Genomic DNA, 25,300 nt, shown 5'->3' on the forward strand with positions numbered 1-25,300 from the left:
ATCCTAAAGCAAAACAAAGCGCATTTAGCATGTAGAAAGAAAGAAGAGAAGAAATAAAAAATACAAGACCTAAAAAATTTCGAGCAATGACAGTACAATCAAATGGAAGAAATTATAAACCAAGAAAGAAAAAAAAACCTCAAAAATTTCTCCTTCAACAATATGTTCCGAATAGTCCATCTTTGAAAGAATTTGAAAAACTCAAATTTTTTCAATAAAGGATTTTTATTAAGTACTAATTTAAGAGCCCTAAAATAAATCCTTTAGAATCCCCATATATATTCAAAATAAAAAAACCATAAAAAAGGAAGCAAAAAATGTAGACAAACTTGAAATCTGTATGGATTTTTGAAGGTTTCTACTCAAGGTTTTAAGCCCCCTCATCAACTGTTTCTCTTCTTCATCGTGGAAGCCACAAAAATGGATTTATTTGGGTTGATAAAATTTTATTTTTATTTTTCTTTTTGCTATCTAGAAAGTTGTCATACATTGAGAAGGGTGCAAACGTGCAAATCAAGGTAACTCACGTCACTCTTTTTCAAAATCACCTTTTACTTTTTTTATATAAAATATAAATGAATTGACCAAATTAACTCTTTGCCCTTTATATTGAACAGAAATAAGTAACGGTTGAGGTGTTTAATGATAAATATAAAACCTGAGGTGGTTTAATGATTTTTTCCCTGCAATGATTTACAATACTTCTTTCTTTGGTGTCATATTGTTTATGTATGAGATGCTTTACAATCGATGTTTTCCTAACGTAATGTCTATGTCTTGTGCACCTCCTACAGTGCTCTTGGTATGATTCAGGTTGCTTGTTGCAAATAAATCATCTATTTTCATCAATTGCTCTCTACTCACAACTTTTCTCTGCAACTTTATCTGCTGAAGATGGGTGCAAAGGCGACAATGATAACTGGTCTTTCAGGAACTGGAGACATTATGTTTACATGTTTTGTGAGCTATCAATGCAGTAAAGCAAAAGGAGATAATTCTGAATGTTAGGGGGAGCTACTAAGGTTATATTCTTTTGGCAATTTCAAGCCATGAATACAGGCCATAAATATAATTGAACAACTCTTTATATTATATTTACTGAATGATTCAATATGAAAATGTCAAATTTCTAATTCTTTCTAAATCTTTGACTTCTAACTTCTCGATATACCATGTCTCAAAAATAATATTTGGTAAAAGAAATCTGTATATATGGTTGATAGAAACTCTTAACTCATCCCAACAATTGCACATGGAAAATAAAAATGAAAAGCATTATTTGTAACAGTTTCTTTGCCGTGTTAAGCAGGAAAAGGGAATGATTTGATTTGGCTATTGCCACCATTGTCCATTGTACTACACATTTTTTTAAGCATGCAATAAAATCACAACTTAGTGTATGTAATTTTTGTTGAGCATATTAATTGGTTAAGCTTATAAATTATCACCTTTTTATAATAATGGATTTTGATGTGAAGATAACTAATTTACTTTCTTGAAAATGTGACATTTTTATTAGGATTTATTTTTGCACAATCCCTAAGGTGCAAATCGGTACCATTGTCTGGAAAATTTTCCACTCAGATGAAAAAATTTCCTCCTGTTGGAAATCAATTTTCGCCTGTCAGAATTCAATTTTCTCCAGTTGGAAAATCATCTCCAATAGAAGAAATTAAAGGTAAAAAAATAAAAATAACAGTGGAGACAAAGTATGTCAAGGAAAATTATTAAACTAAAATTTCTAAAGACATACTATACCATTATCACGACATAAAAAAACATTACCATCGAATAGAATATTTATCCATGATATAAAATAATTGTCAAAAAACATAAATTTAAAATGCATAACATACTAAATTAAAAATCTCTAATTCAAAGCATAAGAAAATGGATTTGTACATCTCTGCCTATACTGTACGTCTCTATTTATAAGACAACGGATTTTGTGCATTTTTTGCTGACAGAAACCATTGTACTTTTATTATTTTGATGCTTCCAATGACTACCATCATATAAAACCGTAATTACAATATCATCATCTTTCATTTCACTACAAATTAAATGAATAACGTCAAACTAAATTAATAAATATATAAAAATATGAATAAGACTGAATAAACATATTAATTGTCCCCAAAAAAACCGCTTCTGTTTTTTTTTTTTTTTTTGGGCCAAATATTACGTTTTTCTATTGGCGAAAAATTAGCGAAAAACTAGCAAAAACTGACAAACTGGAGGAAAATGGCGGAAGATTATCTTTTTCGCCAATTTTCCTATGCTTTTGCAAGATTTCGCGATTTTTCAATTTTATACAATTGTTCCACTATTTTCATACCATATATCATCTAAATATCTTTAAACTCAAATATAACAGCTTATAAACAAATTTATTACATACCCATATCAAAAAAATCTTAAAGAAATTGAGCAAATATAAGAGATGCCAAGGAGAACAAATGAGAATACATACCCATATCTAAATTTTTACCTATTTTAGTTTCGAATGTGAGACAATACAAGAAAAAAAGAGTGAAAGCAGATGAAATGCTAAGGGGATTGGTGTCACAAGTGAAAATGTTTTTTTCAAAAGAAAACCGGTGCTTATTTAAGAAGGGAGAAAAAAGGGAAAAAAAAAGAAAGGGTAAGAGAAACAACATTTTATAATTTTTAATTTAATCAAGAGCATTTTTATCCATAGTCGGTTATTTTTTTTTTAAAAAAAAAAAATTTGCTATTTTTCAAATTTCCATTTGTGAGGTGGTTATTTTTCAAAAAAACCCCGGCTCCTTCCCATTGAATATATACAGGCCCAATGGACTAAATGAAGAGATTGCAAAGGCCCAATCTTAGTTAGAGATCCCATGGTCCATAATCAAATAAATTTATTTAGCCAGAAAACCTTTAAGGCATAATCCATTAGAACCAGCAGCGCTTGGATTAACAAACATCAAATGAAGCCATATAGCCAGTGGCCAGGATAACACGATCATCCTTGAAAGTAATAGGATATAAGCGGCTAGGACAAAGAGAAAGGGATGTTGTCTGAATTCCAACCAAAATTCTCTACGATGAATTTTAGTTGGGCATTGGAAGGACCTTATTTGGCACACCCTCGGTTTGGCATTGACGCCTTATTGCAGGTATTCAATATGGAGCACCAAAAAAACGACGATGAAAAGTTTACGTGGTTTGGCAGGGTAAGAGACCGACTGTAAAGAGTACCAACTAGATTAACATCTGGATTTTAACCTTATAATTCACATATATACAATAGTAGTATGTAGTTTGTAATGAATGTATCACTATGATTTTTTATACTATTTTTTTGATTTACATCGATCTACACCCATTGATAGAAACATGTGAACAATTCAAACTTTTCAACCAGTAAAATCATATCACATCAGTACTATCTAAAAATTTAATAATGAAGTAATTCTGTTATATAACCTCTCTCCTCATTTACCATCCTTTAACACCAAGGGTACCCAAAATTTATCCATTATTTTGCCAAATTTTCTGTCGACATCACTCCAGAATGATTTCTTAGATTTCAAGTTTATATACCTTTTTAAAGACCTCATTTTCTTGTAGCAGATTGTAGATTGGAATATTATTGGATTTGATTCTAATTTAATGGTTTATAGAGTTTTTCTTCTCTCCTAGTAGTTTCCTTATTTATCCATCAGTCCCCAACCAACCGTCAAAATCTAAATGATTTTTGAGTCATGTAAGAATAACATTGTTATAGCCTGTACCTCATAGGCACTAAACTAGAGTCTAGACCATGCCTTAAAAGTCTCTACAATTTGAAATGAGGATCAGATAACATAGTGGATAAAATATTCCCACCATAGTTTCATCTTACAATCCAAAGGACATCAATCCCATTTTCATTTTGCCCAAACAATGACCACTAATAATGCAGCAAGTGGCATAAATCCCAAAGATGCCAATTTTGCAGTGCCTGTGTTAGCGCAAAAACCAAAATCACATATTACAATCAGGCAGGCACTAAATTGGAAGCAATGGCAGATTCTGATACCAGAAACACAATGCAACTTCAATCTTTTCAGCTTGGTTGATTGTGTATTTATACCCCTCTTTGCTGGGTGGAAAACCTTTGCATCATCAATATATTTTTTATCCAATAATCTAAAAGATATTTTGCTGAAAAATAATAAAAGTTATGAACATCATCAACCAACCAACCGGATATTGGAAGTAGGAGATGCAAATTCAGAATCACTGCTTGCGAAACTTCTGGTCAGGAAAATAAAAATTGCCTCCATATCGATTGAATTTGAACCCTCTATCACTAATTTTGGAGCAGGGGCTTTAAAAGACCAAAATTTTGCAAAAACAAACAGTTTTTGGTATTAAAAACTTCACCATTTTAATCTATTTGTAATCTATTTGAAACCTAGTCTAAATGTTTTTGTCCAAAAAGTAAAGATCGAGGGATACAACGATTGGGAATCATAACATGAAACTCGATGAATTCCAACAAATAACACAGCAAAAATGCAAAATATATTTCATTTCATTTTCCTAGAAAATGAACCCTTTTCCAATTGTTATTTGAATTATAAAGACGACCATTATTTAACACTCATGAGCGAAGGAAGCAACAAACTTACCTTGATGTTGCTTGTAATAATGCGACACAATGAAGAAGAAAACAAAAACAAGCTAACCTAAGGTGGATAACACATGGATACATCCTATTACAAGGTTCTCCTAAAACAAGGTCTTCAATAAACCATCGAAAAACAGAGTCGACGCTATAAAGAAGAGTGCAGATGGCTTTCTATGGCTTCCACAGGATGGTGGTTTCCGCAATCATGGAAGTAACAACGTATGGATCCATGTTCGAAGCAGGCCTCCTGTCCTCGAAATAGCCTTTGCCTGCTTTCTCCGTGTCTCGACCAACACGAATAGATGCACCGCGGTTAGCAACACCCTGTCCAAGAGAAGAGCGAGGAAATTCAAACTTAAAAAGATATGCCGTCTAAATTCCAAATCCATAGGATTACATCTGAAGGTTTTATAAAATGTTGTCACCAAGCAGCCTAAATTCCAATCCATAGGTTAAACTTAAATGACAATCATATATATTTTTAACTCTTTAGTAGATCTAAACAAGACCAAGTATGGCAAAAAATACAGGTCAATATTTATGCGAAGAAAGAAAAATTGTATTGTCATTTTTACCCATAAGAAAGTGTTGATATCAGCAGTTTCATGGCGACCAGTGAGACGGCGCTCGTTGCCTTCTCCATATGCAGAAATATGTTCTTTGTGCCTCAATTCCAGCTTTCCAATTGCTTTCTTGATGACTTCATAACCTCCATCATTTCTCATGGACTTGGTGCTGAAACAAAATTGTAGATATTATCATTATACGAGGGGCCATACCACCATAATAAATATATATATATATATATGTGTGTGTCAAATAAATATATGCAATCCTCCTACTACTGTTGTTAACAAAAACAAAATAAAAAGCCAAAGCAAATTGTACCTGTAATTTGTGTGAGCACCAGCTCCATTCCAATCACCCTGGAAGTAAAAGAATCATGGGAATAAAAATGTCAGATAACCAAACCAAGTTCAATAACATTATTCAAATATTTCATTGGAGCTATAACAAATCTAGCAATGAAACAGGGGGAAAAAAAAAATATATATATATATATATATATATACACACACAAATGTAAAGTGCAAAACATTCTTACCTGGATTGGCTTTGGATCGAAGGAAAGCACTACTCCAGCGATCTCAGTGATCCTCTGCAAAGCAGAAAGAAAGTTACATTCAATAAATAACGTATTGTTTAGTTGTAGAATAAGTGACTAATTGAGAATGTTAAGCTACCTCCAAAATGTAACGAGCAGCCCACAACTCGTCTCCAGCAGAAATGCCAACTGCAGGACCAACTTGAAATTCCCACTGTATTGTAGAAAATACAACAAAATTATTGGCATTTTGCACTTACATATGATTCGAAAAAATAATAAAAAATGATGTGATCAAATATTATATACAGAATTTGCTATCTTACTTGTCCTGGCATCACTTCTCCGTTGATACCGCTGATGTTGATGCCTGCATAAAGGCAGGCCTTGTAGTGGGCATCAACAATGTCACGCCCAAAAGCTTTGTCAGCACCAGCACCACAGTAATATGGTCCCTGTTGAACAAATAAAATTACACCGATTGGAAAAATACATTACGACAAGTTATCCCTTATAAAAAATTACTTTGAAACCAATAATAGAAAATATAATTATATTAATTGGACTAAGATATAGCCCCTGCGGTGAAGAACAAGAATCATTATTTTTTTTTTCTTTTTTTTTTTGTTGGGGGGGGAATTCGAAGATTCATCACCTGTGGACCGGGAAAACCACCAAGAGGCCACCCGATGGGCCACTTGACATCTTTTTGCAACAAGGTGTACTCTTGCTCAATACCATACCTGTTTTCCATATCACATTGAACAAAAAATCACATAATCCATAAAAAAAGAAAATAAAAAGATAATTAAAATCGAAAACGCGATGAAATTAGAAAGAGAAGATGTTGGGGTAGAACATACCAAGGTACTTCTGCAACAACATCAGGATGGCTGAATATCTTTGCAGCCTTAGCTCTCTTGTTTGTTGGAATAGGTTCTCCAGCAGGAGTATAAGTATCACATATGACCTAAAGACAGCGCATAAAAAATAAATATGATTCTCAGCATAATTTTTTTTTTTTTTTTGGGTTTTTAATCTCAATGAGTTGAATACTATAACAAAAACAACAGAAAGAAAATATTACTCACCAATATATTGTTTCCTCTCCTAAATGGATCCTTGAAAATTGCTTGGGGGCTGATTTTATAACATTTACAGTAACAAAATTAATTAAAACCCATCTTGAATATTTTTGAGTTGAAATATAATATGATCTACGATTTATATGGAAAAAAAAAAAATTAGAACATAAACTTACTATAAAATTACTTCACTATCTTCTCCAGGTGCTTGACCTGTGCTAGAACCATCATAATTCCACTTCGGAAGCTTTGAAGGATCAGAAACGGGTCCTGGAAGAGTCTTCAAGCGCAAAGAAATAGTTTCAATAGTACTGTTTTAAAAAAAAAAATAATAATAATAATAATAATAGAATGTCCAAAATAGTAAAGAGCAACAAAAGTCTATGAAAAAAGAAAAACTTATTACCCTTGCTTTGCTTCTTACATCCATACCAGATCCACCGATCCTGTTTCAAGAATTTAAAAGGCAATTTAAAAAAATTTCTAAGCATTGGTCCATAATTGTATTAAAGTTTATTATGTTTTAGGAACTATTTCTGCTCATAGAGAAGAAAAATGAAAATTAAATCAAGACCCATTAATAATTACTACTTGAAAATCTTACATAAAATTAAAAAGAAAATTAATGCAAGCAGACAAAATAAAGAGGTCAAAAAATTAATGGTAGAATCATGACTAATAAGCGGTTTTCATTATTCAATATTGGCCTCGAACGGAGGGAAAACAGCCAGGTTGACTGTGGAAAATACAGTATTTGACATCACTGTAGTTGAGTCCTGCATTTCGTGTTTGAAACAGTAAAAAAGTCCAAGTTTTTCTGTTACGTTTTTTTCTCTGCTTTTGGGGTTTTCCTATCCTAGCACCAATCGGATAAAGAATTTGGACTTTTAAAGAATTTTTATTTGATCACAATGAAAGATGAGCATTATAACTCCCATATGTCAGATACAAAAACACAAAGAACAAGATGGAAAAATTAAATCAGTCCAGAAACATAGAAAAAGACCAACAACCAATAAAACAAAACTTTTCTCCCAGAAAGCAGAAAAAGCATCAAAAACAAGAACAAAACAAAAGAAGCGAAACAGAAAATACTCATTCACCAAGGAAAAACATCACACAAGAAACTGATATATATATATATATATTCAAAGCATCAATATTTTCGTTTATATTTCCAAGAATGAAAAATTGCAGCCTCAGCTATGGATCACCAAAAACAAAAGCATACCCATTTGCATAAAGACAAAAAAAATATGCATTAAAGCTCCAATCCCACAAAATATATATACATATATATATCAAATACACCTCGAGGAAAAAACAAAAAAAAGAAAAAAAAAAAAAAAAAAGAGAGAAAGAGTGAGAAACAGAAACAGAGAGGCAAAAGGGGGAGCTGACCATATGTACTCGGCGATGATTTTCTCAGTGGTTTCTGAGAGGTCAAGGTTGAGAAGATCTGAAAGCAGTGACATAATTCTCAGAAAACACAAACACACACCAGAAAAGCCTTGCAAGGATGAATCTCTTTCTCTCTCACTCTCTATGTGATCGTATACAAAGACGTAAACAATGGGGGTGGTGTTGTGTTCCTTTTATAGTGCCATAATGAGGAAAATTATTATTATTATTATTATTATTTGAAACTGAGGAAAATTAATTATAAATAATGTTTTTTTAAAAATAATAATAATAATTTAAATAAAGACAAAAAATAATTAATTTTTTATTTAATGTAAAATTAAATAGATATATATATCTATTTAATAAATATAATTTTTTACTGGGGTGGCGGTTTCAGAAAAAAGTTGGATTCTGAAATAATTGCGCGTGTAAAGAGTCTAAATTGTGGGGGTCCACGTTGCTTGTGATTTCCGGCCTACCGGGTAATTGCCTATTGCCGGTCATATTTTTTTATTTTTTTTACCCGTCATCCTTATCTTTTTTTTTTTTTTTTTCCCCCCCCTAATTATTCATCTTTTTCTATATATGGAAAAACTAACTTTCCTTTCTTTTTTGAGTATTCAAAACCAACTTAAAAACAGATTAATATTCCAATTTAGCTTTTATTATAATTGGGTAATGCAATCAGAAACTAATTTATGACAAATTTCACGATCACAATTCATTGCGCTCAAAATAAAATTAAAAAAAAAATGATCGCAGCTCATTAATTTCAAAAAGAAAAAAATTGATTACAATTTGTTTTTGAAAAATATATTTTTAATAATCTTAAATAAATTCCATATATGAACTTTCTTTTTTAAATAGAAATAGTAATATTAAAGATATCAAAATAATTATAAAATTTACCTATCAAATAATACATATTATAATACGAAAAATTTTATTTAAGCTTTTTTAGTTTTGCATTAATCATAGTTAGATCCAAATTTTTAAAAAATTAGGATTTATCTGTATATTTTTCTGTTAATTTTTACATATATAAATATAATTATGACAAAACTAATGAATGTAGAAGAAATTTACCCTATTATAATATTATTGGTAAGTATATATATAAAATATAAACTTAGATAAAAAAAAATTTAAATGAATAAGTAAATAAAAATTAAACCAATTAAATATTATCAAATCATTTATCATGCCATTTAGTAAATAAATTCAATAAACATTTCAATAACTCTAACGATACTAAATTGGAAATATTATACTCACCCCAAAAAAATTGGAAATATTGTTTAAAAAAAAAATGAAATAGTGATCACACCTGTATAATTATTAACAATGCTTGGATAAGTGAAGTTGGCACACTAAAAGAATTTCCAATAAACTCTTTAAAAGCCTTTTTATCTATTTTAAAGAGTCAGATATACTTTTCATAACTTTTTAAATTAAAATATTAAAATAAAAAGCAAGGCTTGCTCTTCGAAAAGTAAAAAACTAAATCCATTCTCTATATAAAATTTTTAATGCATGTATTTATTATACCAATATTCTTTTATGCAAAATTAATATAATTTATTTGATTTTATATATGTATACATATACAAGCAGGGAAGTCATATAGAGAAAAAGTGGAAATTAATTATTTATTAGAAAATAAAAAATTAAAGAGTGTGATAAAGAAAATTATTGGAGTTGCATAAAAAATCAGACTCTTTATTTTATAAGATCTCCAAAATGTTTTTCATTTTAAAAATTATGTTTTTTAAACAAAAATTTTCATTGGAGATGCTTTAATATCTCATTTGCATAAACACAACTTGGATCATGGGTTTTGGGTTACACCCTTTTTCTCTTTAGGAGAAATTATTCCTTGTTATTTCCATTAATTATATGCTGCATTTGACTTCTATAAAATATTTATTGAATGTTCTTTTGTAGGTGGTCTATTATATGCATCACTCTGTACAACAGATGTACATGAGTTTTTGCCTCTATTTTAGATCATAAAATCATTGTAATCTTATTTTAAAAGTAAAAAATAAAAATATAGCTACTCAACTATTAAGATTTCGTTTGCAATTAATTTTGGAGCTTCAAAATTGATTATCAAAGAATCTTAAGTGTTTAGTAAAATTTAAAAATTATGAACTTATAAGAATATATATTCTCTAACAGTTGTTTCTTTTTTTAAGCACAAAATATTATCTTTTAAATCATGATTTTAGCTTCAGAGATTATGATTTTAGTTTTTCTAACTATTTATAATTAAAATACCAATTTCAATCCTTATTTAAAAAGTTATATCTATTGGTCTTCTACTAAACACCATACAAATCTCTTCTACTGGATTTACCAAAGTTATTGGTAAATTCATGTTAAAAAATATTTTTTCTATTTTTCTTTTTGCTGTTGGCTATTGACTAATCAGAAGTAATAGGTATGATCAAACATTAAATTGATTCTTTGTGCAACTGATTAGTTTTACAATACAGCTGATGTAAGTTTCTTAAAAGCCACAATAGTACAAAACAAAACATAAATTCTCTTTATTTTCTTTGACTTTAAGGTGTTTTGAAGATTTGGTTTTTTTTTTTTTTTATTTCTAGTGTAGATTTAAAAAAGCACCCTCCTATCTAATTATTATTACTGTTGTATAACTACCAACCTTATAAAATAATTAAGAACCAAACATCTAAATGCTCCTAAGTTACAGCACAATTGGTTCTAATACTCCTATAATCGATCCCAAACTAGCCATAAATCATCTTTAACCATCATACAATTCCAAATGCTTTAGATATTATATTAACATTAACAAAACTTTTTTGTAATTTTTTAATATATTTTTTGCTAAAGAGAATTGAAATAACTATTATGATGCTGTTTTAAAGTAGATATAAGTATATTATGAAGCTATTGTAAATGAAAAAATAATTAAATATTTTTACTTAAAGAGAATTGAGTTGGAGTATATATAGGATTTGAAGTAACTATTACAATCTTTTTTTCTTTTTTCTTTTTTAATTTTTAGTTGTGGGTAACACACTAGTCATATGACTCATATCAATCCATTCAAGCAAACAGCCTAAATTTTACAATGATATCAGATGGTTTTTTGGGAGGGGAAACTAACATATACATATAATAATCTATATTATATCCTTAATTTTGTTCAAAATAATTTGAAAAATATAAAAGTAGAATCAAATTTACTTCCATTTGGTTGACAAAAATAATCACTTCTATTTCCCATGAAAGTATTTATATATAATATTTTCTTTTGTAGAAGTATATACATTAATCTTAATTAATGCTTATTAAATATAATCTTATTTTGTATGTTATTATATGCATCAAAATTTATTTTCCTTATCAATCCTTTAAAACGATTTATCATTGGATACGATGAGGATGACCTCAAATTCTTTTGAAAAAGATTGTTACCTAGTTTATTTGGTTGAGATACAGCGAGCAAAAGTAATTAGGTTATCCTTATATTAGCTGGTATTATATATGTTGTAACAGTCCAGACCACCCGCATGAAATATTGTCCGCTTTGGGGTATTCCAGGTCGTAGCCCCGTTCACGGTTTTACTTTCCCTCCCAGGAACGCATCTCAAGGGAACAGTATCCACACCACCTTATAAGGCGTGCTTCGTTCCCCTTTCTAACCGATGTGGGATGTTACGTATGTGGCTTTTCCTTTTTCCGATGCATTTAGGTTTAGTTTGGTAATACTTTTAGGAGTGCTAGAATCAGGTGTTTGATGAAATTATTGTTAGATGATGATTATTTGATCATTTTGACCAAATTTTAGAATAATAAAAGGTTAATTTTAAAAAATTTGATTCTCAATTGGACAAATAAATTAAATTTCTGAAATACCCTTAGTTAATGAGCTTTGCTATTTATCATCATTACTGAATGATCATGGATGAAACTCATGCTAATAAGATAAATACTTATTAGATGCTTTTAAAGTGTCATTTATTAATGTGTTCAAATTTTAATTTTTTATTTTTTTGTTAGTGTTAGTAAATGATAACAAGAGTTTATTAAAAATATCTATTAACTACAAATATAAATGAAAAAAAAATAAAAAACTAAAAATAATACAATTGTAATTTGTGTTTTATTTTTTATTTAACAAATATTAATTGATTTTTTATATTGAAAACCTAATTAGGGAAAATTAACCCTTTTACGCAGCTATTTAATTATTAAATGTGTAACACCCTATCCTGAAGTACACTGAAAATTTTCTCGCATTGATTGAATTTGATGGTCGTTGACCAAGTGGGGTCAAATTTTAACTTTTTGCTCCACATGAAATTTCACATTGACTGAGGCACCATTACAAACTACGTATCAATCCGAATTCGTAGACTAATAACACATCAAAAATGAAGCTACAGTTTGAAAGTTATGAGCGAAATAAGATGCGGTCTGCACTCTCTGAAGGTGCCAAGTTTGGCTTTTTATTTTTATGAAATTTTGTTTTGACTCATATATGGTTGTAAAGTACTCGTCGAGATGAGTTCATAAACTAGTAGCACACTTAATTTGGAAATCGTCAAGATGAGTTCATAGACTAGTAGCACGTTTAATTTGAACATTTAATTAGAAAGTTATGGATTTGCAAAATTTTTCCAATACAATGTTACAGCGCATCGATCTCTATGTGTGTGTGCACGGTGTCCAATGATACTGTGCCACATGTCAAAAATTTGGCCAACCAATGAGTGCATAATGGCACCCACAGGTGTTGTTTTAATTGGTTGAAAATGAAGGTGGAAGAGAAGGTAGGAGAGAGAGAGGAGAGAGAAAGAGGTGAGCGAGTGAGAAATCGGATACCATCCGTTACTCATTTTCTAGCCACCCCCTTGCTACACGCACTTGACCACCACCACTACTCTTTCATTTTCAGCTAGCCACCCAAATTTCATGGCCAACCGTCCACCCATGCTCCTAGATTGACCATTTTTCCTTTGAAGGTGTCAATTACTTTTCTAGTCGATTTCTCCCAACGCAACCACCCATTTTTGACACCACTAGTCCTGTTGAGTTACCCGTCTCTCGATCTACCTCCCCACCAAAAATCACGACCCTTGGCCACCAAACGCTCTACTAGCGGTGATCTTTCTTGATGGACACTATGGCTTGCCGTGAAATCTTGTTTCGGAGAGTTCTGAGTTATCTCACTTACCCTTTTCTATTAATTTAAACTCCTTAAGTCCATATCCGAAGTCCTTTTCCCTCAATTCTTGATGAATCGTGAGATTTGGGAACATTAAGTCTGAAACCTTTCCAGCAAGATTTTGATCACCACAGGTTTGATCTTCGGAAGGTAAAACTCAATTTGTAACCATTTGTGTTAGCTTCCTCGGATAACCATCTATAATTTATCGATTAAAATACTAATTTAATCGGTTTTGTGTGGCATTGATATTTTAAGAGTAGTGTAAGTCATGGGACCGATCCCTGAGGATCTTGATTGATACGCATGCTTGAAGTGAGTGATCCACCTTCAAAATTATTTTGGGATGTTAAATTATATATATTTTCTGTTAATTGATTATTTGGAAAAATATGTTTTACATGTTAGACTTTCGATAAAAACTTCTATTGAATTTATGATGCCAATTTAGGATGAAATAGAAATATATGTTGCCTAAAAATCATATCTTGATTTTAAGAAATTATGGTTTAAAGCTTTTTAATAAATTGTTGTTAAGTTAATGTTGAATTAATGATGCGTAATAAATGTTTTTACATGATTTTAAGAATATATGAATTTCATGTGGTTTTAATATTATTTCTGGTATGGATTGGTTTTACGGATTTGAAGAAAAATATTTATTTAATTTTATTATGCATTAAAATAATTTTGGGATTTTTTTTTTATGGTATTGATGAATTGTGGAATTTAATCATGTATGAATTTTTCGTGGTTTTAATGATATGTTTGATTTAAATTGATTTTGAGGATTAGAGAAAAATATTGTTTTAAATTATTATGTTTCAAAAATATATTTATGCATTTAAATATTAAGGATTTGGTTTTATACCATTGGAAATTTGGTCTCTTTATACTAATGGATTTAAATTGATGGATTTGAAATTCATGGATTTACATTGATGGATTTTAAGTGATGGAATTATGATAATAGTCTAAAAGAAATATGGATTTATGGATTTGAAAAGAGATAATTGATCTAATGGTATTCATGGGATTTCGACACCATGTAGTACTGGTGTTCTATACTGTATATATGGATATGATTAGCGCGCAGGTTTATAGGATCGTCTTGTGAGATGCTATGAACCTAAAGCCTGGCAGGGTATAATGCACAGTGAGCATCAACCGGCCCCTCCATGGCCAAGACGATTGTTGATAACAGCAGTGCTGTTGGGATGCCAAAGCGACTATATGCCGGTTTCTCTCTTTAACCTCCTCGTTTGGCAATGCTTGAGACACTGAGTATCGTTGGACACCACTAGTAGATAGTTTGGTGCATCAAATGGTTTTCTCAATACGATTTCCAAAATATCAATATTTAAAAGAGTATCTAATATTAAAATGTTGTTTTAAAATAGTATTTAAAATTAAAATATATTTAATGGTGCTTTTATTATTTATTTCAATTGATGTTTTAAAAATATATTTTACCATGATTTTACTATTTAAATTGATTGGTGTTTTAAAATAAATTCTATTATATTTTTACCATTTATTTCAAATTGATGTTTTAAATTGATTTAAATGTTTCGTTTTAGTATATAACTGATTTATTCTACTTAGTTGAGGGAAATATTATTTTTCAACTAGTTATTATTTATTTATTATTAATTAATCAAGTGTATTATACTATTATAATTATTATTACTATTATTGTATTGTAGACTGTGTCATTCACTGGGATGATTAGCATCTTAAGTTTTCAAATCCGTTCACTTAGATTTAGGTTTGGTAGACGTTGACCATCCAGGATGAGCTTGACTTCTTAATTCGTTGTCGTCGTCCAAGGAGTTCCTTCTTTCTTTTCCATCCAATCTTTTAATTTTTCTTTTTATCTTTTGTTGTATTAAATTCTATACTTAGTTATAACTTTAAAATGCTTTGTATACTATATTTGATGTATTTAATTAATATTGTACGGATTCCTTGTTTATTATTTTGAAGTGCTGTGAACTTGTGGAAATAAATTGTAGTAAAGTGAGAGGAATAAAGAGATATTATTATAAGTGTATTTTCTATGTAGGAAATTTTATAGTAAATCCAACCCTTAAGGGAGATGCTGCCAAATTTTCTATTAAAAGATCTGGTGGGATTTCCCTAGGATCAAAGTTTTATTAATGAAGGATCTTGAATGGATCTTGATAAAGTGGCATATGAATCTTATTGATGATAAGTTACAATGATAACAAATAACATTTTTGTTAATTAATCAATATTATACCATTTTATATTTAACTTTATTCTATCAAATAATCATACTTAAATTAAAATTATCTTGTAAATATAAACTTAAATAAAAACTCTAATATAAATCAATTATTTCAATATACAAATAAATGTAACATAAAAAATATTTTTAATCGTTTATTTTATATTCTTAATAATATTGTTGAATTCAATTTTAGTATAAAAATATCATAACATAATTACATATAAATTATTATTATTTTAAAGAAATAGCTTATATACATCATTTCCATTTTAATAATTATAAAATTTACACCAATTTCGAATTAATTAGTAAACACTTATTTTGTAGCTCTTATTCTTTATAATCCTTTTATTAACTTAAGTTATCTAGCACTCAACTTATTTTTTATTCAGTGCAGCTAATCATGATTCTTGAATTTTTTTTTTTTTTTTGGGTACAATATACCTAAAGCTGAATTTTTTTTTATAATATAATACCAAATTAAGCGTGAAGGCTAAACTAATTATTCAATAATTTATTTTTGTTTCAAATAAATCCAATAGTGTCACATTGACCATTACAGTTCCTCGCCATGTTTAATACAAAAATTATATAACCGACAAATTGCTATGGACACAAATTTTTATGAAAACTACAAAATAATTGATATCTAAATAATAAATAAATAAATAACTACCTTATCTAAAAGCTAAACTACCTTTTTCATGAATTTGAAATATTTTATTGCTATATCATTGTTGGTGATATATGTTGCCAATTGTAAAATTATTTTAGCATAATTAAAATATTTTTAAAAATTAAATTAAAATAAAATAAAATAACCGTATGGTAATGAAATCCTTTTTCCCCAATTTATAAAGAAGACAAATAAGAGTAAATTTGTTGCAACTTTTCTATTGAATAAGCTGTCAATAATCAAACATATACTTTATTTTATGTTAATAATTTATTCTAAAACTATTCTAAGTATATATATCTTTGGTTCTAAGTATATTTTCTAAGTTTTTGTTATCAAATGAAAAAAAGAAGTATATTTTCTAAGTTTGAGGTGGACAATTATTAGATTCACAAAAACAAAAAATTGTGGCCACTAGGATTATCTCTACCCACTAAAAATAGTGAAACAAAGAAAGATGGAACTTTTTTAACTGATAAGTCCAAGTCATAAAGTTATTGAAAAAAAAAAAAAAAGAATTAAATACCGTTTTAGCCGGTACCCAAAGGTAAGAGAAACATTGAGGAACTGCAATGCACGTGATTGTACGGCGAAGGACGAGAAGGCATTGGTTTCACCGACACGTGTCGTCGTTTTATCAGTGGGTCCCTCTCTTCCTTGAAACTCCCAATCAAAACGTCAGATCTTTTGTGCTTTGTAATTTTTTTCGGATTTTTTTAATCCACCTGATCGTCAATTCACGCGCTTAATTGGTGCGTGTGCTAGTAAGTCTCGAACTACTTCTGAAAAAAATTCCCACCTACCGATGGTTTTAAGCAACGAGCTTAGAATGAGAGTACAAATAGTGGACATTGCTGTGTATGAGTATACACTCAACTGTATACGTGGCACAATCTAGCCCGTGTAATATCTGTCCCACTTGTTACGTCTTTGAAAGATCTAACAAGACTGAATCTTAGCCGTCTGATGTTGATGTATTTTACTTTTCCATTTGTTTCGAGGTTGCGTGGGATATCTGGCGCCGTACTCGGAGGTCTTATGATTTTAATAATAAGAAAATACTTTTTCTTGCTCTTTTTTTTTTTTTTTTCTCACTTTAAATTAAATATTTAAAAATGAATAATTACTATTTTCTTTTATAATTTTTTTTTCCTTCCCTAATTTATAAAATATAAATTCTGGACATCAATGAATATTCACAATAGAGAATGAGTATATTATATTATTTTATAAAAAATGATTGAAAAAAATAAATTAATATCGTAATGTTTGATAATGATTGATATATATTATTTATATCTGTAATTTTGTATTCATCTTATTATCCATTAAATTAAGGCTTTACTTACAATCAACGCTTACGACAGCCCTCTTAGCCCATTTTTTTTTTCTTTTCCTTGAAAAAACCACTTGTACCTATAGGTTTTGTTTTAATAAATCTTGGTAAACTGAAATAATAAAAATAAAAAATGAGATAATCAGTTTCAGTTATTCAATAAATTTATTGGGAATCATAACAATAAATTAATATTACTCAGCGGTATGGGTTTGTGTTTATTACAATATATCATAAGAGAAAGGTAAAATTCCATTTTAACCATTTTAATTTTATCTTAATTACGATTACAGTTTATGCTTTTCTAAAATTATCATTTCAACCCTCTTTATCAGTTTTTTAAAATTAGGGGATGTATTCAATTTAGAATTTGAAGGATTTTAAAAGTCTTTTCAAGTTTTAAGGTATTCGATTTAGATTTTAAGTGAATCCATACAAGTCTAATGATATTCAATTCAGATTTTGATGGATTTTATAAAAGTCCATTAAAATCTAGATGTATTCAATTAGGATTTTATAGAATTCTTTTAAAATCTGGTGGTATTCAAAAAGTTATTGATTTTAAAAGATTTTAAAAAATGATGGATTTTAATGAATTTGAAAGGATTTTAACAGGGAAATTGTGAAGAAAATTGTCAATATAAAATCCAGCTTTAAATCCAAAGATTTCATTGGATTCTTATAAAATCTTTATGGAGTCTGTAGAATTCCATAACAATCCATCAAATCCTTTAAAGTCTATAATTCATTTTAAATCTATCAAATTCTAAATTGAATACATCCCTCTTAGTTTTAACAATTAAAAGACTATAATTTTATTTTATAGTATTACTGAATTATAAAATAATGATTTTTATCTTTAATGGTTTTCAACTGTAAAAATTAATTTAAAAATTAACAAATAAGTTTATTTGATAAATATAGAAAATTAAACAAAAGTTAATAATAATTTTTTTAAAAATATGGAATCTAAATATAATTATAATAAATTAAAAGGGTCTAACTGTAATTTTAATCTATAAAATAAATAACACTTTGGTTTTTATCCAACCTATTAGCTATTAAAGATGCCAAGCTATTTTACAATGAGTTGCGCTTTCCCATTTTAAAACCGATTTATTCTATAGCGTTTTGGTGATAGATTTATTATATAGCATTAATATCAAACAAATAAGATAAATAATTAGTTCAATTATATAAATACGATGAACATGCATGATATTGATATGAAAACAAAGACAGTGATATTTTTATCTTTTTATTTTTTTAAAAAAAAAAGTTTGGATAAGAAACATCCAAGTAGTTTCTATTTTCTAGAAATAACAAGGAGACCTTTACAATTTTGCAAACAATATATGGAAAATTTAGTTTAAGGCTTCATTTGAAAAGAGAGAGATAATTCGACCCCAGATTTCTTGGGGCTCATGAGTAGTAGAAAGACCCCAAAAACCACCAATGGCTTTGAAACTTGAAAGTTTTAGAATCAGTGTGAAAACTACTACGTTTTCTTATAAACCCAATTGTGGGTATGAAATTCTTGACTTTTTGACCAAACAAAGAGGTTTAGGACCGCTATTGCAAATAATTTGTTACCACATGATTTTCATAAGCTCAGTGGTCACTACCAGACCAAAACTGAATTCTCAGTTAAGTTTTCGTCAAAAATTAACTACTAAGAAGATGAAAATTTTATATTGGTAAGCTTGGGCCACATGTAAAAAAAAATTATTTAAAATACACTTTGATATTATAGGTGTAATCAGATTTGGGTAAATCCTTTTCTCTTAAATTTAAAATATTAAAATTTTGGAAAAAAAATATAAAAAAAAAATCTGAGGGGTGTAGATGATAATTTTCTAGAAGGGAACACAATTGCAATTTGTTGGATATTATAAGAGCATAAATTTATTTCAGATAACACAAATTTGTTTTTGAAAATGAAATTAAAAAAAAAAAAAAAAAAAAAAACATTTCACCTACTGCTACATACGGGGTTTAACTCTTTTTTTCTAGGTGAGGCAATTTCGGTAACAATGTGGTGACATATTGATCCAAATTAACCTGTTTAATTCAATGTATCAATTAATGTGTCAATCCAACCCGATACGATTATAATCAGTTTAAATTATAACTTTAATATATAAAAATTTATCATTAATAAAACTTTAACTAATATTTTTTTATTATTAAATTACAAACTTATTTAAAGTTGTATTATTAATTTTTTAATTAATTAAAAAATAAAAAGTATTAAAATAATATTTATTTATTTAAATATAATATGTTTAATATATGTATTGATTTATATACATAAAAAAATATATATATATATATATATATATATATTACTATGTCTATGAGTATTAGAAATGTGAAAAATTAAAAACATGATTATTAATAAAGTTTTTTTAAAGTATTTTTAGGAAAGTAGTATTAGGTTTATTATGTATATATATATTTAACTATTATATGAGATTATTATATTATCATATCATATGTTATATTAGTGTAAAATTGTAATTAGAATTTATACAGTTTTACATATATATTTTAATTTAGAATTAATTAATGCCTAAATTATTTTTATTTTATATGAAATAATTAATTTAAATAAGATAATTTATTTAACAGGATAAATTTCATATAAATAAGTTGATTTTATGTAAATGGATCAATTTTATGTAAACGAGTCAATTTTTTATAAACGAATCAACTTTGTATAAACAAATTGTATTGGCTCAAATTAATTCATTTAATGAATATATTATACAAGTTGTATAAGATTATCTGATATGTTTGAATTGAAAATTTTTAATATAATTCACAAACGTATCGAATTTAAATTAAATAATTTTGATATGATTAATAAATAAATTAATAGGAATACAATAATACAATGTGTCAACATCAACACCAATTGCAATCCTTATATTTTTCAAAGAGCCACGTCATTTGTATATATATTTTTTATGTAATTACCCCTAGCATCGCAACATGTTTCGATTTTTACCCAAAAAAACAAAAAAAAAAAAAATTGGCAACATGTTTCGATGCACAGAATCTCATAAAATATATTAAAAAATCCGGTTCCTACATTGGATTATGGCTTCTTCTTCTTCCTTTATTTTTTTTTTTTGGTTAATATTTATATTTTTTTGCTGAGAGAGTTGACCAAGTGAAAGATGTTAATTGGGTTGTATTTTATGATTATTTCCAATGTCTGACTACGAAAATCCCTTATTTTTTTTCCCCTTTTGTACTGGTGCATAGTTTCTATTCTTATAAGAGTGGTTGTCATTTTTATGCAATTAATATTGATCTATATATACGGATTACTTTTCATCAAATACTTTACAATTAAGTCAATAATTGGAATTTACCAAAATAAAAGTCAAATAAATAAAAACTTATATAACAGTTATTACTGTTTCATCGCTGTCATGTTTTTTCTTTTCAGTTTTTAAAATATTATTTTAAAATTAAAAAATAGAAAATTATTTTTATTTATTTTATAAAAACGAACGGTGTTTGGTTGGTGTTTGAAAACAGTTTTTAAATTAAAAAAAATAGAAAATAAAAAAAACATCATTTTAGTGTTTTCTATTTTTTTTTTAATTTGTTTTCTAAAATTTTTTTTGAAAATTGATAATCAAATGGATTTATTTTTGTTTTGGAAACAAATTTCTATTTCATAGAATAGAAAACTATTTTAAAACCAATTGGCCAAACAGGAACATCCATTTTATTTTATTTTTTATAAGATGGAATTTTTAAAATACACAAGTAAACTCTAGAAGTAGGTTGACTTTGCCATCTGAATTGTGCTTGAATTGATTAGTTCATGTAATTATATATTAGTTTGAGAAATAAATGAAGGCAAAATAAACTGATAAAGAGAAAATAGAGAATAATCTATCAATTGTCCATTTTATCTTACAACTTTTATCAATTTGAAAAGAAAAAAAAAAGTTTGAGAAATAAATGAAGGCAAATAAACCGATAAAGATAAAATAGCCAATAATTAATTAACTGTCCATGTTCTCAAACAACTTTTATCAATTTGAAACCAAAAAAAAAAAAAAAAATTCGTTCAGACATTTATTGTTTAGATATACTATATTATTCATATATTAATTGGTTGATTTTGTTAAACTCAAAAAAACAAAATCTAATAAGGCATCGAAATTTGATCCATGCAAAAAAATGACAAAGGCCTAACAATAGAAAGTTATTTCTTGCCATATATATATATATTTACTTCTAATATCAAACAAAAAAAAAAAAAAACATATGATACATATTGTTTTCCCTTCATTATCATATACCAAAGTATATTTGTATATGACAATATATTTTGTTAATCTTTCCTACCAAACATAAACTAAAAGACAATCATGCATGATGGTGATGATTAAGATGTTGATAATAATTATTCATGATATTATAATATTAACTTATAATAAAAAAATATCGGTTACCCTTTTGGCTTCATAGGAGTATGACATTTCATAGCCAAAGAGGGTCATATACATGAAATTTATATTATGTTATTTCTCAAAGGACAAATTCACAATTGTTTGTTTCTTTTCACCCTTAATGAAGACAGGTACTCTAAAATATTTGAATTGTTGGCCATTTGATTATTTATTATATATGATTGGAAACAGTATTGACTTATATATTTTATCTATAATAAGGTATATTATAAGATGAAGTACTTCATTTAATATTAAAAAATATAGATTAATTGTAATGGTCAATCTGTATGCCGTGTCAAATCTTAGCATCACAATTATGTGGCATGCCAGCAGTTTCTTCACATAACTGCAGATTCTCTCCGGTTTGTGATGTTTGCAATCATTTAATAGGTATTTGTCGTTAAATTACTCTCCATTTAGTCATTGACGTCTAAAAATTTATGTTTTTGGTAGCAAAACTTCTAAATTGTAAACGATTGATTATTGATGTGAAAATATCTAAGGTCCATTTAATGTGTTAATAAATAACAAGTAAAACTTCAGGATTTCAATATTGGAAACAATATTGCATTATATATGTTATTCATAATAAGATATATTATAAGATGAAGTACTTCATTTAATACTAAAAAAATAGAGATTAATTGTAATGGTTAAACTGTATGCTGCGTCAAATCTTAGCATCACAATCGCCGTAATGTGGCATGCGCAGCAGTTTCTTCGCATAACTGCAGTCATTTAACAGGTATTTGTTGTTAAATTATTCTCCGTTTAGTCATTGACTTCTAAAATTTTTTGTTTTCGATAGCAAATGACTTCTAAATTTTTTTAAAAAAAAATTTAATTATTGATTTGAAAATATCTAAGGTCCATTTAATGTGTTAATAAATAATACCTAAGCATTTCGCCAAATGTATATATATATATATATATATAAAGTTAGGTTCATTCAACGTTTATAATCATTTAATACATACTTATGATATGGACTTGAGTGCAACAGTTTCTTCACATAACCACATATTCACTTCTGTTTTGGGATGTTTGCAATCATTTAATATTTATATGGTTTTGAAGTTAGATATTTATTTATTAAAATTTAAATCATATTAAAAGTTAAAAGTTAAAATTTAAAAAATTATTAAATATAAATATAGTGATATATTAAAATTCTATTTTCAAAATTTTTTGACAGAATATTATGATTAATAAATATAATTTAAATATCAATCTTTTATATGATTCAAATATATATATATTTTTTTAAAAAGTTCTTGTTGTATTAATTCTGGTATTAAAAGTTTGATTTGAGTGTGTATATATATATATATATACATACATCACTTTATTCTTCCATTTACCATTTCATATTATGCCACAGGACCGTTCTCGAACCCTCTTAGGATCTTTCAGGTGGTCCCTCCTGGTAAATTCTCATTAGACAATCTCTAGAGGATATCCAATAGAACTCCACTTAAAATGTTTACAAGCGAATGCAAAGCAGTATCAATAACATATCTATATAACGATAAAACCACAACAGGATACAGATCCACAACTAGTCTATAACTACAGCCCGTCATACTATAGGCTATAACTACATATATAAATAAAATGGTCAATACTGTGCCAAAAATCTAGATCAGAACATTCGAAGAGTATTAGTAAAATTTATAAGAACAACTGATATAAATAAGTTTAGAAAGATAAAGATAAATAGAGAAAAGCAAGTACTGCTGCTGCAGTGGGAAGCACGAAATAACAAGCAGTATGAGAGATAGACTACCAGTGAACTGCCTGGACTTAGGGGAACGAATTTAGAAAACAAATAAAATATGAGATAAAAATATTTCAGTGAGTGGCATAGTATAATAGGAAAATAATACTTACTTTTGTAAAACTTTCTCTCAAGACTTCTCGTTCTACTCTTTTAAAAGATTCTCCGTTTAGAAATTATTTCACAACACCCGAAGTTGTGCCTCAAATCAAAATCATAAGACCGATACTCAAATAATATGAAATTAATGATCATTAAAATATTATAAACTAGATTAATCACGATATAAATATTGAGCATAAAATATTATAACCGTAATAATACAAAAAAATTATGAAGGTGAAGAAGTAAAACCATAAATATTAGAAATCAATAATATACTCATAAATACAAATAATGTACCATACGATATACCAAACGATGTCAAGCGGTGCACGGCATCCCTGAACATCATTGGACAGTGAAAGAAATGAAAATCGTAAACCGTAGGATAAACTCACCTTACGACTCTTAATGTACAAAATGTATCGTAGCAATAATAAATCGTCGGGATGAACCCAACCTCACAACCCTTAATGTATGAAAGGTATCGTGACAATAATAAACTACTGGGATGTACTTAATCCCACGACCCTTAGCATACTATAGGCATCGTGGTAAACCCACGCGCTATAATATAATAGTGATCTAAAACACTGGTACTATATAGTACATCAATTAAAAATAAACAATACAGTATCTATAAAACAATATTGTAATATGATAAATTTTCCAAGTTATATTGTATCATAAATCATAATTTAATATTCAATTCCAATTGCTTATTTAAATATTCAAAAAATTTCAAATCCTCATTTCATGTTAAAACCAGAAATATCACAGTGAAATATATATCACCAGAAATCAATTTTGAGCATATAAAATTATAAAATACCTGAACATGCTTAAAAGCATATAATTTTCAATTCGCTTTCTTAAAATAAATTATTTTCCAAAATTGTTTAAAACCTCAATTCAAATACCAATATAATTAAATATCACAAGTCCATTATGAACTTATTAGAATTGGAAACCATTTATAATATTGTTAAAAGTCACATAAAATGGTAACATATATATGTATAAGCAGATATTCATATATGCATAAAATAAACATTTAAATCAAACGATATATATATATATATATATATATATATATATATGTAAAATACTCAAACCATATATATATATATATATATATATTATACTACATGTTCAAAACATTTTAAAAATATAACCACTCACAATACTATAGATGCTCACTCTTGCTCTCCTATAAGATCGCCTCCATGCTCAACATG

The 25,300-nt window shown here is 27.9% G+C and overlaps 1 protein-coding gene across 1 annotated transcript; it reads right to left on the minus strand.

The window, feature by feature from the left end:
• Positions 1–4,514: 4,514 nt before the first annotated feature.
• On the minus strand, positions 4,515–8,406 carry LOC107417268 (glutamine synthetase nodule isozyme). The gene is made up of 12 exons (XM_048472728.2): positions 8,234–8,406; positions 7,239–7,278; positions 7,009–7,112; positions 6,839–6,887; positions 6,611–6,717; positions 6,403–6,490; positions 6,074–6,202; positions 5,887–5,961; positions 5,748–5,801; positions 5,531–5,568; positions 5,218–5,377; positions 4,515–4,966 (listed from the first exon to the last, which is right to left on the minus strand). Exons 1-12 carry the CDS (start codon positions 8,305–8,307, stop codon positions 4,814–4,816), a joined length of 1,071 nt encoding a protein of 356 aa, XP_048328685.1. The 5' UTR covers positions 8,308–8,406; the 3' UTR covers positions 4,515–4,813.
• Positions 8,407–25,300: the final 16,894 nt, after the last annotated feature.

The sequence above is a fragment of the Ziziphus jujuba genome, chromosome 4 (assembly GCF_031755915.1).
Source record: "Ziziphus jujuba cultivar Dongzao chromosome 4, ASM3175591v1".
Lineage (NCBI taxonomy): Eukaryota > Viridiplantae > Streptophyta > Magnoliopsida > Rosales > Rhamnaceae > Ziziphus > Ziziphus jujuba.

Coding starts and splice junctions, on each gene's coding strand:
- LOC107417268 (XM_048472728.2), bottom strand. CDS start 8,307: ATGTCACTGCTTTCAGATCTTCTCAACCTTGACCTCTCAGAAACCACT. Junction 6,491..6,610: donor GTTGTTGCAGAAGTACCTTG/GTATGTTCTACC, acceptor TATGGAAAACAG/GTATGGTATTGAGCAAGAGT. Junction 6,203..6,402: donor GTGGTTTTCCCGGTCCACAG/GTGATGAATCTT, acceptor TTTGTTCAACAG/GGACCATATTACTGTGGTGC.